General features: G+C 49.6%; 1 protein-coding gene across 4 annotated transcripts; it reads right to left on the bottom strand.

The window, feature by feature from the left end:
• Window positions 1–4965: 4965 nt before the first annotated feature.
• Window positions 4966–14601, bottom strand: GNPDA1 (glucosamine-6-phosphate deaminase 1). Of its 4 annotated transcripts, none has more exons than XM_080672102.1 (7): window positions 14494–14601; window positions 13505–13634; window positions 12391–12492; window positions 10745–10927; window positions 9165–9349; window positions 7169–7327; window positions 4966–6483 (listed from the first exon to the last, which is right to left on the bottom strand). In XM_080672102.1, the coding sequence occupies exons 2-7, from the start codon at window positions 13626–13628 to the stop codon at window positions 6478–6480; spliced, it is 759 nt and encodes a 252-aa protein (XP_080528228.1). In that variant the 5' UTR covers window positions 13629–13634; window positions 14494–14601; the 3' UTR covers window positions 4966–6477. The 4 variants fall into 4 exon arrangements, with proteins under 4 accessions (XP_080528228.1, XP_080528229.1, XP_080528226.1 ...); XM_080672103.1 differs by lacking the exon at window positions 14494–14601 and adding an exon at window positions 14163–14490; XM_080672100.1 differs by having other exon boundaries at window positions 4972–6483; window positions 7153–7327.
• Window positions 14602–17243: the final 2642 nt, after the last annotated feature.

The following is a 17243-nucleotide window of genomic DNA, read 5'->3' as shown; positions in this document are numbered from 1 at the left end:
CCAGGGGGAGCACTGCTCAGCCAGAAGCTGGGCTCACAGCTGGTGAGTGCAGTGGCGGTGGCGGCAGTGCTAAGGAGTAGCTAGCCAAGCAGTAAGGAGTATCGAGCAGGCGGGCAGTAAGGAGCGAAGGGTCCCGGACTGCGAGAGGGGTCTCGGACTGTGAGAGGGATCCCAGACTGCGAGAGGGATCCCGGACTGTGAGAGGGATCCCGGACTGTGAGAGGGGTCCTGGACTGTGAGAGGGGTCTCGGACTGCGAGAGGGATCCCGGACTGCGAGAGGGATCCCGGACTGCGAGAGGGGTCTCGGACTGCGAGAGGGATCCCGGACTGCGATAGGGATCCCGGACTGTGAGAGGGATCCCGGACTGTGAGAGGGGTCCTGGACTGTGAGAGGGGTCCCAGACTGTGAGAGAGTGCAGGCCAGGCTGAGGGTAGGGACTCCCCCTCTCCCTGAACGAATTTCGTGCACTGGGCCTCTAGTTTAATAATAGCAGCAAGGCAGGAACAGGAGTATTACCAAATACTGTAAGGCCACTTAAAACTGTATTTGAACCAGTTGACATCCATTTGTTATACAGGAAGGTGGCATTCTTGATAGTATACTTGTCGGCAGCCACTGAAGAAAATAACTTAATAGCAATGAGTATAAGTTATCACTGCAGCTCCTAAGGAGGATGGAGAAATTGTGACATTGTGGGACCCTCTGGTAAGAGTATCCAAATAGTCAGCTCCTTGAACTTTGGCTCAATAAAAAAGTCAGCCAGCATACCAGACTGAGGGTTTTGAGTCAGAAAAATGGCTTTGATGATGTTCTTAACAAATGGTTATAATTTTCAGCTTTCAGCACCCACAGTCTAGTCTTGCACAATTCCAAGGATTCCCATATTTCTCTGAGCCAGAGGATGCTCAGCATTCTGTCACAATATCTCCTTGGAAACTGATGCATCTCGTCATAGTAAGGGTTTTGATTCCCAAGAAAGAGGCATCAAATTTGTATCCTCAATAGACCAGTTTGCTAATCCATTATCATACCTAATAATAGACACACATGTAAATTGACCGTACCTCCGCTACGCCCACAGCCAATCAGAGTATGCAAATTAACCAACAAAGATGGAGGTTAATTTGCATACATAGGCACCCAGCAGCCTGGGTCCTGGGAACTTTCTCAGCACCCAGGTCACTCCAGGGTAGGCCCCGCGTGGGTCCTGAGCAACCTGGGAAGGGCCTGAGCCAGGGGGCTCCTGGGCAGGAGCGGAGCAGGCGATTGGAGGGAGCTGTAGGGGGGGGGGGGCCCTGCCCAGGCCCCGAGGCTTTGGTCCTGGGCAGGGGCAGAGCGGGCGATTGGAGGGAGCTGGGGGACCCCCTGCCCAGGCCCCGAGGCTTTGGTTCTGGGCAGGGCGGAGCAGGCGATCGGAGGGAGCTGGGGGGCCCCTGTCCAGGCACCAAGCCTTGGCCAGAGACTTGGAGCCTGGGCAGGGGAGGAATCCGCAATTGGAGGGAGCTAGCAGGGCCCTGCCCAAGCCCGGAGGCTTTAGGCCTTGGCAGGGGTGGAGCCGGAGATCAGAGGCGATAGGTGTGAACTACAGAGGAAACACCTTTTCTTACCACTCATTGGCTAAGCTCCCTGTATGCCACTGGTAATATTCTTAGTAACTTGGGTATAAGAATCCAAAAAGGTGATCTAGGGCTTTTCCACCACACTCTTGGAGAAAAAAAAATGAAGGTCTGCTGCTGGAGGGCTAAGAAATGTCATATCCTGCCCTAGATGGTTTGGCTCAGTGGATAATGCCTAGGCTTGCCGACCGCAGGGTCCGGGTTCGATTCTGATCAAGGGCATGTACCTAGGTTGCAGGCTCCTCCCTGGCTGGGGCCCAGGTCAGGGCTCATGCAGGAGGCAACCAATCAAAGTGTTCCTCTCACTTTGATATTTCTTTCTGTCTCTCCCTTTCTCTTCCATATTCTCTAAAAATCAATGGAAACATATCCTCAGGTGAGGATAAAAGAAAAAAGAAAGAAATGTCATATCCTATGAAAGACACATCTTGAAAATGCCTAAAGTTGTCATTTTTTTCATGATGAAGGGACTGGAGTCTGTGTTGATGAAAACACCTTGGTGGCTGTGGTGACTGGCAGTGGCTGCAGCAGCGGGGTGATGGTGCCTTTCCCTGATCAGCCCGGTCGCCTCCCACAAAGGGAGGCAGTAGGATATCCCGAGGGCTCCCAGTGTGTGAGAGGGGGCAGACTGGGCTGAGGGGACCCCCACCCCTGCACGAATTTCGTGCACCAGGCCCCTAGTCAAATAATATGCTGTTATTTCCCTTGGTTATTGTATATGATAACTACTCTTGGGGGTAACTGTCAGGCTTACAACAAATAATGGGTATCTTCTAGAAATCAAGGCACTGATAGGGACAGGACAGAGCAGTATTTAGAGTCTGCTTTCATGAAGCTTACATTTAGTGGGAAACAAAATCATGCCAGGTGGCAGAGGTCTGAGAAATAGAGCAGTGGGAAAGAGGGAATTGGGATTTCTATTTACGTTGGAGGGCCAAGGAAGGTCTCTCTGATAAGTGACATTTGAGCAGAGATCTGAGGAAGTAAGGGGGTATGCCATTCTGGAGGGGAATAGTGGGCCAGGCTCTTATATCCATCTCTATTTTGTAAACGGACAAATTTAATAGAAGAGGTGACACATTTGTGTCAACATGCTGCCATTTGAAACACATTCTATCCACTCTTCCTGAAATACAGCTCTCCATGTATATTTAATCTTTTCCCCTTTTTTTGAGTATCAGACTTGGGGTTTCAGACTTGACTTTTTCTACTTAGCTATCTACACTAATAAAAGAGAAACATGCAAATTACCATCACTCTGCTATGCCCAACAGCCAATCAGAGTGAGTATGTAAATTAACCTGAAGAGGTGGCTGCAGCCCCGCCCCCCAGCCGCTCTGGGCCTGTGGGAGTTGGAGAAGTCGGGGGCCAGCACCTGAGGCTGGCTGCAGCCAGGGAGACCAAGAAGCTGCCTGCCCCGTGATCCCAGGTCACAGCCAGGCTGCAGAAGCTGCCTGCCCCATGTCCTGGGGGAGACGGAGAAACTGGGCCCCAGCGCCTGAGGCTGGCTGCGGCCCGGGAGATGAAGAAGCCGCCTGCCCCATGATGCCAGGCTGCAGCCAGCAGCAGAAGCGACTTGTCTGCCTGCCCCACGTCCTGGGGGAGACGGAGAAACTGGGCCCCAGCATCTGAGGCTGGCTGCAGCCCGGGAGACGAAGAAACTGCCTGCCCCATGATCCCAGGCCGCAGCCAGCCGGAGAAGTCGCCCACACTGCATCCCAGGGAAGACGGAGAAGCTGCCCACCTGTGGTCCAGGTGCCAGCACCTGAGGCTGGCTATAGCCTGGTAGACAGAGAAGCCGCCCACCCGTGGTCCCAGGCACCAGCATTGCGGCTGCAGCCCAGGCGAAGCCACCTGCCCACCATCCCCTGTGGCTGCAGCCGGCCTGGGCGCCTATGGCTGACCAGAGGGAGGGAAGCCCGGATCCCAGGTGCCTGTGGTCGGCTGGAGGAGGGAATCCTGGGTCCTGGATACGGGGCTGAGGCAGAGGTGGTTAGGGGCAATCAAGGCAGCAGAGAAGCAGTTAGGGACAATCAGGCTGGCAGGAAGAAGTTAGGGGCAATCAGGCAGGCAGGCGAGCGGTTAGGAGCCAGCAGTTCTGGATTGTGAGAGGGATGTCTGACTGCCGGTTATCCCCTGAGGGGTCCCAGATTGGAAAGGGTGCAGGCCGGGGTGAGGGACACCCTCCCCCTCTCCTCCCCCCATGCATGAATTTCATGCACCGGGCCACTAGTATTAAATATTCATTGACCAAACTGTCACAACCTGGCCATTGGAAGGCCCATTTAACAGGTTGCTTTGACCTCTCAATACTGCCTCATTTTTTATTTATTTTAAATACGTTTTTATTCATTTTACAGAGGGTAAAGAAGAGGGATGGAAAGTAGAAACACATATGAGAGAAACATTGATCAGCTGCCTGCAACCTGGGCATGTTCCCTGACCCAAATCAACTTCTTGGTTCATAGGTCCATGCTCAACTACTGAGCCATCCTGGCGGGGCTACTGCCTCATTTTTTAAAGCACCTTTGTTTTTATTGATTTCAGAGAGGAAGGGAGAGAGACAGAGAGAAACATCAATAATGAGAGAATCATTGATTTGCTGCCTCCTGCACACCCCACTGGGGATTCTAACCTGTAACCTGGGCATGTGCCCTGACTGAATCAAACTGTGACCTCCTGGTTCATAGGTCAATGCTCAACCACTGAGCCACGACTGTCAGGCAAGACAGATCTTTTGAAGGTCCTGAGTTCACACATCGCCAGTTTGGCTGTCATCACTAAATCCTTTTTCATTTCATTCTAATATATTTTTTCTATAACATACCTTCTTAAAAATTAATCCCACCCAGCACATAAACTATATGTCAATATAACTGATAAAAAATTAAACCCTTCTTCCAACTTCTACTTGTACTTCAGTTATATTGACCTAAGATATGCCATTATATTGATTTTTAACTTTAAAAACAAAAAAAGTAAACCTATTTTCCATACCATGCAGTTTTTGTTTTTATATCCCTTCTGGTCACAGATCTGCCTTATTCTTTTTAACAGCTGTATCCTTGTTTGGATCCCAAGTACAGTTAGAACATGAACAATTTATTGCTCAACTTTTCATTCCTACCATTTTTCACACAGGCGCTTTTCACCTCACTTTTATGACATATTTTCTTTTCCGCCAGTAAGTGAAAAAGATCTACAGTTGCTATGATTGTGACTTCCTGCAGAGAGGTTGTGAGGAGTGAGTGTAAAGCGTTGTTCACCAGCTATTCCCCAAATATATATGAACCCAGACCATCTTCTAACCTTTGGGAGGGTGGGGGTGGTGGAAGTCCATAAATGACAAATTTGAAAACATTGGATTTAATAGAAAAATCACATTGTAAACAAGTCTATTGATCTGTCAGCTTAAAACAGAATGACAGCACAATCACACATGAAAAGACAAAATGCTGGTACCAAACAGCACTTAGAGGCTTGAGCTGGCTCTGGAAAATCTTCATGAGAAACAGAGGCGGCAGCAGCTTGAAACAGGCACAAAGGTAGAAGGGAGGAGGCTTAAGAGGGTAAAAGGAAGACAGAGCAATAAACTCATCTTGTGAGCAGAGGTAAAGGATAAAGAGACAAAAGGGTTCCATTTCCTCATGTTCTAGAAACATCAGAGCATACAACATGAACCCGAGAGGTGAGGGGCAGTTTAGGTGGGGAAAGGCAACCTTAGAAGCATTTGTATATTGTCTTGGCACTCAGCTCCTATGGAAGCAGGAGAGCACGTCACTCGTGTTGTGACTAAACCAGTAGTCGGCAAACTGCGGCTTGCGAGCCTTATGCGGCTTGCGAGCTGCGGTTTGCCGCTCTGTTGACTAATGAATTTGCCGACCAATGGACTAAACTCATCAATGAGCTGCTTGCCCAGCCCCTAGCACCTTGGCTGAACACCACATTGAAACCGTGCCAGCGTCTGTTGCTCCAATGGACCTTCTACTTACTAATGAGTATGTAAAAGGGGGTGCCACAGGGAGGTCTTGGAACAAAAACACAGGGCTCTGGTGGGAAAAGGGTTTCTGCCTTTCTCGCCTTCCTCAGGTGCTGAAGGGTCCCTGAGGGAGAGGAGTTTGACGTTGCTGAGCCTCTCAAGGCTCCGAGCTTATCAGAACAGCCTTCTCTTTAGCCCTTCCCTCCCAAGTCCTCCCCCAAGGAGTCCTCAGGGTTCATGGAAAGGCCAACTGAGAGAGAGAGAGAAACCGAGGAAAGAAGGGGGCAGTTTTCTTTCCATGGCACTTGTTACTGACCAGAGGGACTTAGACATTGAGAGTTTGTCCCTTCACCTGGAGCAGTGATTCTCAAATAAGGGGCAGGCTTGCTCCAGAGGGGCTCTGAAGCCTCTCCAAAGAGGGTTTGTCCAATACAATAAGCCTCTGTTTCCCCAGCCGAGAACCTGCACATGATAGAGATTCCCAACAGGAGTGTGTTGTACGTGTGAACAGGGTCAGGCAGAACAAAAAGCCGAAACCCCCTAATCTGTGTAGAGCAGACATCAAAATACGGAGTGATTTTTTTTCTGATTAATAAGTTACAGACAAGTCATTTCTCCCATAGCTAAACTCCACAAATAGGCTCCACACTGCAGAGCCAAGAACAGTTAAGTTCACCCATTTATCCGGAGTACTGGATTAAAAAAAACACAATTCTGTCCTCAAGAGAATTTCCAGAAAGACCTGCCTGTCCTGGTGAGGTACTTGGCACTAGGATTAGCACAGGTTAATCACTGTATGGTTTCTTAGAAGACTGGCTTTTCTCTGTCTCTTTCTCTTTGATACTGTACAAGGGGTCCACCAACTTGTTATGAACAAGCATTAAACCTACAAAAAAATTAAAAAACAAAGTAGTTAATGGAGGTAGAGGCAGAGTTCCACAACTGTCAACAGGAATATAGGAGCTCTCAAATTTTGTCCTAGAACTGATATCAACTCATGCTTTCTGTGTGGCTGCAAATGATAACCACACTAAGAATAGAAAAGAAATTGTTATTCCCAATAAATGCTGGAATCCACAGGACTTTTGTAAACCCAATCTCCAGGAGAGTTAGCCATTAAAATAATCTTTTCAGCAAAGAACAAATTCCTAATTTGCTCAGTAAAAGGATTTTCATACATGTTTGCTTAAAGCAGTGTGTCCTTTTGAAGTAAAAGAACAAGATCCTCAGGACAGTTCGGTGCCTTTTCTACAGGGAAAGGCCTGTGTGAGAGCAGGGAAGACAGACAGTCTGAGGCTCAATAGTCCCACAGAGATCATCACATAGCCCTGGACAACTTTTCATTCTCTCTTCCTCCTCCGAGCAAACTAGTCTCCAGAAATGGACCCTCACAGTTATGGATGGAAGAGAAATGACTGTGTATTCTGAGACAGCTTTTGATTTTTATTAAAATCAGAGTTGGTTAAAATGTCCAGAGCATGAAAGCTAGATCCACTCCCGACTCCTGGCATATTCTGAACTTGGCCACCTACTCCCAAGCCTGCCCCTCCCTAACCTTTGAAATACTTCACCGTCTTCACTTTCAGCTCCAGGGTGGCATCCTCATCGCACACAAACACGGTGCGGGGATGCTGCTGGAAGGCAGACACAGTCCACATATGGTTCACTCCCTCCTCAATGGCTTTGTACAGAGCAAACGCCTTGTGAGCACCTGTGATGAGGATCATCACCTGGGGATCAGAGAACAAGCCCATGACAGAGGAGGAGCAGCGAAACCGTAAGTCCAGGCACTTGAACTCCAGTGTGGCCGCCCCAAACAGCTGTAAGGAATACTGTTCTCTGTACCCATTGTAAGTCTTAACCAGGCAGCACACTCTGCTCCGGGCTCCCCCTACGTCAGTGGTCGGCAAACTGGCTCTCGAGCCACATGCAGCTCGCAAGCTGCGGTTTGCCGCTCTGTTGACTGAGTTTGCCGACCACTACCCTACGTTATCACACAAGTTGCCTGAGTAGGGAGCATCATTATTCCTTGTCCTATAAAGAATGGGCTGAGGTTGGGGCCAGGGTTAAGTGATTTGCCCCAGGTCATTTCTGACCCTAAGTGCATGTTCTTGACACTCCATAGTGTCTCCTGGCACCTTTGATGGTGGCTGCAAGTGCCCTGTGAACAGACGTGCCCTACAAAGGCCCACTCTTACCCCAACAGTTGTGACACTGGGTTCTAGGAGGTCCTAGGCGGATGGTGAGGTCAAATCCCAACAAGGCTGCCACTTAATCTGGTCACTTTCAGTTCCGAGTATTAGACCTACTAATGTGACTTGGGTAATGCTTTTTGTTTAAATGAAACAAAGGCACAGACTCCTTTCAACAGTTGAAATACCAAGAAAGCAAGTAGTGGACAGTGATCATAAAGAACCTCAGCTCTATAGATTTCCTTTGTAATTCACTTGCACCATGGAATTGTGAACAGGGTTTACTGTTCTTTCTTTTTTTCTTTTTAAATATGTTTTTGTTGATTTTAGAGAGGAAGGGAGAGAGAGAAATATGGATGTGAGAAACATCGATCAGTTGCCTCCCGGGGACTGAACCCAAATCGTGGGCATGTACCCTGACCAGGAATAGAACCGCAACCTTTTGGTACAGAGGATAATGCTCAACCAACTGAGCCACACCAGCCAGAGCTACTATTCCTTAAAAGGTGAGAAAACAGAGGCATAGAGAAAATATGGCTCTTTGTTCAGGATTCCAGATCTAATTTTAGAAGAGAGAATTTCCTGATATCCAGCCCAGGCTCTTTCTCAGATTAGCATTCACTAACACGACAGGGAGGTTTGAAAGCCACAAGGCCAAGAACAGCAGTGACCCTAGGTACCGACTTGAAGCTACCCAGAAGAAATCTGGCACCATTGCACCTTTCACAAGCGTTCACTTTAGACTTAGATGTTTGTTTACAGAACTAGGCAAAGAAGCTTAAAGTTAAAATATCTGTGGCTGCTTCCCACTAAATATAACCCAGGAAGAAAAAATGCTTCTAAAATTCTAATGAAAGACAGTAGGAAATTAGAACCACACAAAAAATTCAAATGTTACTCAACTTTCTAGGAAAAAAAGTACTAAATTCAGTTTAGGACACTTAATTTCCCACATTTATGAATCCCTGAACTCAGGGCTATCCTAGTATCCACCAACATGCTGGAGCTATAGGAGCTCCCTTCAAACAGTGGCCCCCAACTGCAGGGAACCAGAGGTCCATCTTGGTACCTGGGCAGGTGCAAAGTCATACTCAGACACCAGTACTGCTGGGCTCCTCTGCCTGTGAGCAGCTCGAAAAGGTTACATGCACAGGCCAGGGAGCCTGCGGTCTCCTGGGCAGTCCTCACACTGGGAATAATGGTTCCCTCCAAAGAGGGAGGAGGAACACCGATAGGGTCAGTTGGGATTTTATCCTCATAATGTCTTCATTTTTAATACAAATGTATTTAGGTGGTACCTGTAGAGTTAAATTTTTTTAACAAAAAAGACCAGTCCAATCCGCAGTGAAGGCCTGTGGACCCCTTGCACCCTTACCTCTCTGGCATCCATGACAGTGCCCACACCCACCGTCAGGGCCATGGTGGGCACCTTGGCGAGATCTCCATCAAAGAACCTAGCATTGGCCAAGATGGTGTCCATGGCCAGCGTCTTCACACGGGTCCTGGATACCAGACTGGAGCCCGGCTCATTGAAGGCAATGTGTCCGTCGGGGCCGATGCCTGCCCAGGAGAGAGGGCAGCCCTATCAGTGCCAGGGGCCTCAGACTGCAAGGGTGGACGCTCTCTCCTTCCCCATTCGGGGTCTACAAAACTTGAAAACCATGTCTCTCTTCTCCTGGGCAGGAACACTAAGCACGTGATCTTTCCCTCTCCCCCTCCCACCCTTTTCTTTCTAGGGCACACACAGCCATTGTTAACTTGCTACCATCCTCAAAAAGCTAGGTAAAGGGGACTCCAAATAGCTTCCTCCTCCCCAGATCATTGACGTGTAACCTCTCTTTCTCTCTCTCTCTCCTGCTAATATCAGGGGTCCTGCTACCAGAGTAGTCACAGTGAATAAAATACACACAGGGCCTGGACAGGGGCTGCCAACTTTATGAGCACTCCTGGCTTCTTTCTCCCCATCCTCCTTCCTATATAATAAAAGGCTAATATGCAAATCGACCAAACAGCGGAATGACCGGTCACTATGACATGCACTGACCACCATGGGGCAGACACTCAATGCAGGAGCTGCCCCCTGGTGGTCAGTGCGCTCCCACAGGGGGACCGCCACTCAGCCAGAAGCTGGGCTCACGGCTGGCTGGCTGGCTGGCTGGCTGGCTGGCTGGCGAGCGCAGCCGCGGTGGCAGGAGCCTCTCCCGCCTCCGAGGCAGCACTATGGATGTCCGAAGGCAGGCTTAGGCCCACTCCCCTAAGCTGTCAGTTGGACATCCCCCGAGGGCTCCTGGACTGGGAGAGGGTGCAGGCCAGGCTGAGGGCCCCCCTCCCCCGCCGAGTGCACGAATGTTTTGCACCGGGCCTCTACTCTTGAATAAAGTTAAATCCAAAGCAGTAAAAGGCAGTCCAACTTCACACCCCTGTGGGTGACTCCGGAGCTGGCAACACATGGAAATGTAAGAGGGCAGCCCAGGGTGAGAACAAAGGCACAAATCTGAGACGGGGACACCCTAGGTGTCCTGCCTTGTCTCCACCACTCTGGCCAGCTAACCTTGGGCAAATCACAAAACTTCCCTGGAGTTCACTTGGCTATTTACAGCGTGCAGGAGCTGAGTGAGGAGTCTTCTGGGACTACATGTGATTTTACCTGTTTAGATAAGTCCTATGACTGAGCTATAAAACTTTAAGATTGGGAAACAAAATCTCAGAGCCCAAATTCAAACCCTCAATCTACAGACAAGGCACTAAAGTGCAGAAAGAGGAGCTATCCAATGTCACACAGCTGCTGAGCAGCAGAACCAGGGCAGGGAGCTAGGGGTCCCACTCTGCCTTCCCTGCCTCCTCAGAGTAATGAGTGGCTCCTACAGTCACTAGCATAGAGAAGAAGCTATTTGAGACAGCATGTGTCTAACCATGCTGGGTCTGGCCTAGACGCCTGTGCAATGTCGAGCTCACCTCCAACGAACAGCTCAATCCCGCCTGCAGCCTGGATCTTCTCTTCAAAGGCATCACACTCAGCCTGCAGGTCAGCTGCATTCCCATCCAGGATGTGGGTGTTTGCTGGGTGGATGTCAATGTGCTTGAAGAAGTTGTTCCACATAAAGGAGTGGTAACTCTCTGGGTGCTCTCGAGGAAGACCTGTGGGGCCATGGCCACACTCAGTCATGCCCAGGCGGAGCCAGAGCCTTCCTCCCGGGAGGAGGCCAGGATATCCCCAGGCCCCCAGAGATGCTTTCAGGGAAATGCCAGCCAGGGAACCCTGGGCACCAGCCCTCCGACCCTCACTCCCTTGGGATAAGCTGAGCTGATGTCCCTAACTGTAACCACCACCCCCTATGACTACAGGATTGGGCCAGAGTAGCTTAGCTACACCCCAGAGGCCTGAGGAATCCCCTCATTTTGATCTTTTCACAGGAGAATAACCTTAGGCTGGAGGCCAGAGTTAATCTGGGCTTCTGGGGGTGGCTTAGGTACCTAGGGGTAAAGCTATGCCTATCTGGGAAAGGAAGCATGCACACCCCTCACCCTGTGCCTCCAAACCCCACCACTCACCTCATTACACCCTGCTCAGCCTGAACCCCAACTTGAATACCAGATGGTTAGTAAGAATTATGTCAGGGCTTCCCAAAAGGTTTTTTTTCAGTCAAGAAGAAAAAGCATGCTTAAAGTGAATATTTAATGCTTAATGTTAAACATCAAGAATGTTTACAGTAAGCCTTAAAAAGGAAGGAAATTCTGACACATGCCACAACATGATGAACCTCAACAGCATGTTAAATGAAATAAGCCAGTCACAAAAAAGACAAAATACTGTATGATTCGTTATATGAGGTACCTAGAGTAGTCAAATTCATAGAGAAAGTAAAATGGTGATTGCCAGGGGCTGCAGGAGTGGGAAATGGGGAGTTGGTGTTTAATGGGTATAGTTTCAGTTTTGCAAAATGAAGCGTTGTGGAGATTGGTTGCACAGCAATATGACTGTGCTTAACACTACTGAACACACATAAAAATGGTTAAGATGGTACATTTTATGTTATGTGTATTTTGCTACAATTTTAAAAAAACGTTTAAAGTGAAACCATTACAAAATTATAGGGGGGATGGTTGGGCATGGAAGGAGGTGACGGAGACCAAGGTGGTGTAGCTTTTCAGTAGTGGAAAAGACACCAGTCTCATCTCCCCTCCCAATATACCTGGCAGCAAGGGGAGCTAGAGGATGAACACTGGAGAGAAAGTCCAGACAGAGACACGGGGACACACCCAGCCATGTCCCATTTCCAATCATTTGCTCTAAAAAGAAAGGGCATGGAGTTGGGAAGGAGGCAAAGGAGAAAATACTAGAATATTTACTAAGTGCCTGCTCTATATAGGAGGCTTCCACATGTGTGATATCATTTAATGCTTACAACCTATGAGGTCAGTTTTATTGGCCCCATTTTATAGCTGAGTAAACCAAGGCCTGGAAGAGACAGGTATCAGTAATTTAGCCTACCACCAGATGTCACTGGTTTCCGGACACTCCGAGTTCCTCTCCAGCCTGCGATGGGGAGGAGTTCGGACTCTTCCTGGAACCAGATAAGGACTGAAAGGGAAAAACTTACCCACATACTCGTCCATGTTGAAGGTCTTCACATATTTGAAGGACAGGTCTCCATTCTTATAGTACTCAATTAGCTTCTTGTAGCAGCCAAGTGGGGTGCTCCCTACAAGAGAGGGCACAGCCATGAACGCCCTTCAGCCCCCCACCCCCACCCCTGGAAGCCCAGAGGGCACCCAGGAATGAGTCAGGGCTGCTTCAAGCAAGTCAGATCTGAAGTCCTCCCCAAATGTTGCATGTCATGCTTGTTTACTGCCTAGTTCCCCACTAGACTGTAAGCCCCAGAGGGGCAGAGCTGTGTCTGTTTTGTCCATTGCTAAATCCCCAGCGTGCAGCACGCTGATGATTGAAATGACTGTGATCAGTACTTGAGTGAACATCAGACTTAATTACTAACATGACATTCTCTGAGCAACTACTCTGTGTGAGGCACAGGGGCTCGTGAAGGGGATGCAGAGAAGCGAGAGATATAGCAGCCACCCTGGAAGAGCTATCTCAGAATGGGGACAAGAAGCAGTAATTGCAGCTGTGACAGGGGTGAGCACAGGCCAGCCTGAGGGTTCAGAGAAGATTTCCCTGAGGAACAGCAAACTCCCAGGTTGAGTCTTATTAAAGAGCAAGTCATAAAACACATAAAAAAAGGCAGGAAGACCGCTTCTGAAAGAAATAATCAGGATATTTGCTTGGAGGAGCTGCGATCAAAATATCTTCCTATAAAGGCAACATTCTGATTTTTCCCAAAGAAACGGACTGGATGGTGGGACTAGATAGCAGCACTCCAGATGCACAGAAAAGAAATTCACTCGTTACATAAAATGTATGCCTTAAGGCAATGGGACTTAATCCTGCGAAGGAACCCATCGCTGACAGGGCTGACTTAGGATGTAGCCAAAAATCAAGTTCTTCCTGCTCCAGGAGTCTTCAGGAGCAGGCAGCAACCCAACCACCTACAAAGGAAGCTGGGTCCTCTATTTTGTGTGTCCAGGAGGCAGGGGAGTTGTTCACTCAGCACCGGTCCCTCAGAGTCCTCCTTCAAGTCCCCTGGCTCCCTAAAACCCCCTAATACCTACTCTCCTCCCACTGAGCATCCATGGCCCCCTCTCCATCACATAACGCACCGGTGGGGAGCCCCAAGGTGAAGTACTTGTCTGGTCCTGGGTTAAACTGGATGATGCGGTTCCTGATGTATTTGGCGGCCCACTCACTGGCCTGAGAATAGTGGTCCAGGATGATGAGCTTCATCTTGTTCTGCAGGGGGCAGGTGAGAAAAGGACTCAATTATAAGGGGCGGGGAGAAAGGGATGCAGGTGTTTGGCTTAGAGGAGAAGCCCCTCTCACGCAGCAACACCTGGTCCCCTGGCATCTGAGCCAGGAAGAGGAAGGCACTATCAGTTCACAGAGGAATTGACAGCTGGGCCCAGTGCCGCCATCACCCACCAGGTGGCGCCGCTGTGGCACAGACCTGAGTTCTAATCTCAATCACTTCCTTTACCAGGACCTTGGTCTAAGGAACCAAATTCTCTGAGCCTGTTTTCTCTTATGTGAAAATGGGAACATAAGTACCTACCTGACCAATTTCACGATGGTGAATACTAAATAAGAGAATGTATGTAACCACAGTACTCAATGTCTTGTAGCTCGACCCATCCCTCCACCCCCACCCGCTGGATATTCTCTACCCACAGGCTCATTAACTGCAGGGGGCAGCGGTTCATCTTGGGTCAGCAGGGCAGGTGGGGGCCGTGGGCTTTGCTGGAGAGATGTGTTTTCTCCCACCTGCCGGCCTTGCTTGTGGATCTTCAGTTTCCGCCAAAGCACACAGGGAAAAGGTAATCGTTTTAGGAGGGCATTTGCTCCCCCGCACTGCGCTCAGAGTGGGAAGGCCCGAGGCGGAAGTGACCGCTTCGGCCCTCGGTGGGTTCAGGAGTGTTTCCCCCACCCCGAAGGCGATCCCATTGCCCTCCAGCCCCGCCTAGGAGGGAGTCCGAGCCGGTCGCTGGGGTCCCGGCTCCGGGTGCCGGAGGACAGGACAGCGCGCGGAAACCCGGCCGCCCCCACCCCTGCCCCTGCCCGCGAGGAGGTCCTCACAGCCCCGCTCCCCACTTACGCCGACACCTCCCGCTGCAGGGGCAGCTGCGGCGCTGGCGGCCCGCCCCGCGCGCGTCACGTGGCCGCGGTCACGCGGTGCCTCGCGCAGCCCACCGAGCCAGCTCCGCAGGGCGGACTCAGTGGGGCCGCACTTCAAGGGCTGACTCTTGGCCCTTGGGGGCCACGCACCCTCTCTTCTCGTGCAGGCCTGTGCGCGGGGAAGGCTGCGTTCTGTGCGGGAGTGGGGAGACTTGGAGGCTCAGGTGTTCGCTCCCAGGAATGCTGTTCAGGGCCCCGGGCTAAGGCTGGGCGGTGAGGTTGGGGGAGGAATCATTCCTTCCTTAGAGTTTCCTGAGGTTGGGCCTGGCTTTGCCTTCAGTTTCTTTGTGTATTTTTTTGTTTTGTTTTTTTTTATGTCACTTACCTAGATATAACAACTACAGGGTGTTCCCCAAAAAATATATACACACTTTGAATAATTATTAATTCCAATGGGTTAAATACAAAAAGAAAGAAACATCAATTGAGCTATACATTTTTGTATACGTTTTGTATACATTTGGGGGTACCCCCTAATGATGTTTTAAATGTAATTGGTTCTTTTCTGCTTTTTTTTTTTTTTTTAAGCCCAACGCATAGTAGAGAAAAAGGTGGGTCCCTGGACTCCCCACCAGTCTAAACTGTTTTTCCTTGAATATACTTACATTATATTTTACAGAAATGGGAATATACCCATGCCATCCACAATCAGCTAGGTGGGCACATTCTCCAGTTCCTGTGACTGCTCTGTGTGGACAGCCCCTGGGCTGGCCCCTCCCTTGGGCCCAGCTGCTGCTGCAGAGCAGCTACACTGAGGCGGTTTAACCTGGTGAGACCCGGAAGAGACAGGGCTGCGGGGCCTTTTACAGTTGGAGGGACTTGTTCTTTGGCGTCAGTGTTTGTATAGTTTGTGTGTGTGTGTGTGTGTGTGTGTGTGTGTGTGTGTGTGTGTGTGTGTGTGTGTGTGTGTGTGTGCGCGCGCGTGTGTGTGTGTGTGTGTGTGTTCGTGTGTGTTTTATTTTTTATTTTTATTGATTTTTTACAGAGAGTAAGGGAGAGGGATAGAGTTAGAAACATCGATGGGAGAGAAACATCGATCAGCTGCCTCCTGCACACCTCTTACTGGGGATGCCCGCAACCAAGGTACATGCCCTTGACCGGGATCGAACCTGGGACCTTTCAGTCCACAGGCTGACACTCTAGCTACTGAGCCAAACTGGTTAGGGCGTGTGTGTGTTTTAGAGAGAGAGAGGAAGGAAGGGTGGGAGGGAGGGAGAGAAACATCAATTTGTTATTTCACATATTTATGCATTCATTGGTTGATTCTTATACATGCCCTGGCATACATTCTTATACTAGTATGTGCCCTTACCGGGGATCGAACCTTAGCATATATGGCTGATGCTCTAACCAACTGAGCTACCGGCCAGGGCCTTGGTATAGCTTGTTTTTAATTCAGTCAGCAATCTCATCTCAGCATGAGGATTGCAGATGTTTCACAATGAGGTTCCAGCTCTAGTCTTCAAGCACATCAGATAACATGGGCTGGAATGCAGCAGCTGCCTTCAGATCTTTCCAGGAAGAGTGACTTCATGTGACTTTAATAGGGCATGTTCCTTTATGTAGGGAAGTCTGGAATCTGTGCAGTCAGCCTGGGGACGAAACAGAGAGACCTGGGTTTGAATTCTGGTCTAGCCAATCTCCACTTCTCGGGTGAGTGACTCAAGCAAATGACTCAACTTCTCCAGCTCTAATTTTCTTATCTGGATGGAATATGGAGTTTAGAGGGAATTAAAGAAAACTGACCTCATGTGGCTGTTGTGTGTATTAAATGAAATGTTAGCATAGCTTGGCATTCATGGCTAGCCATGATTAACTCTTACTTCCTCTTACTCTCCTTACAGCCCATTCTCTAACCCTGAAATGCTCTCCACCACCCTGACCTCCTGCCCCCCCCCCTTCACACTCTTCCCACTCCATGCCTGGGTTTAAACTATTACCCATACCCATCCTCCCATCCTCTTGTTTTAGAACTAAAATTGACTGACTGATTTGAAGAATCACGAGTTCATTCACACAGTGGAACTGTTACTGGAAAGGGGACCTAGCCCTGAGTGGGTCTGCCTAGGCTGGCTGGCAGTGTGTACCTTCTTGACTTTGTGCAGGAAAGATTTCACATGACAAGTCCGGGTGATTTTTAGAGAATATTTATTGAAGCTGGGGACAGTGAAACAAGGAAGGGCCTAGGACAGTGGTCGGCAAACTGCAGCTTGCAAGCCGCGGTTCGCCGCTCTGTTGACTAATGAGTTTGCCGACCACTGGGATAGGGGCTTAATCACAAGGAACAACAACAGCCTGTAATTATTGGAATTAAGAGTCTAGGTCAGTGGTCGGCAAACTCATTAGTCAACAGAGCGGCAGACCGCGGTTCGCGAGCCGCAGTTTGCCGACCACTGGCCTAGAATAGAAGAAACAACAAGAGAGGGACCAGGCGGGGAAATGAGCCTAGGCTGGGCTGCTTTGGCTCACTAAGAAGTCTGAGAAAAGGGGGCCTCGAGGACAGGTTCAGGGGGTTAGCCCGGGACGAGCTGACGCTGCCCACTGCTCCCCGATTGCAAGCCCTGTGGGGTCCCGTAGAGTTTAGAAGATACATGCCTGTGGGGAAGAAGAGGGGAAAGGGAAAGGCACAGGCATGCTCCTGGGAGGAAGAGCCCACGCTGGGATCTTAGT

Source organism: Plecotus auritus (assembly GCF_963455305.1).
Source record: "Plecotus auritus genome assembly, chromosome: 6".
NCBI lineage: Eukaryota > Metazoa > Chordata > Mammalia > Chiroptera > Vespertilionidae > Plecotus > Plecotus auritus.
This window is presented reverse-complemented; position numbering and strand designations above follow the sequence as displayed.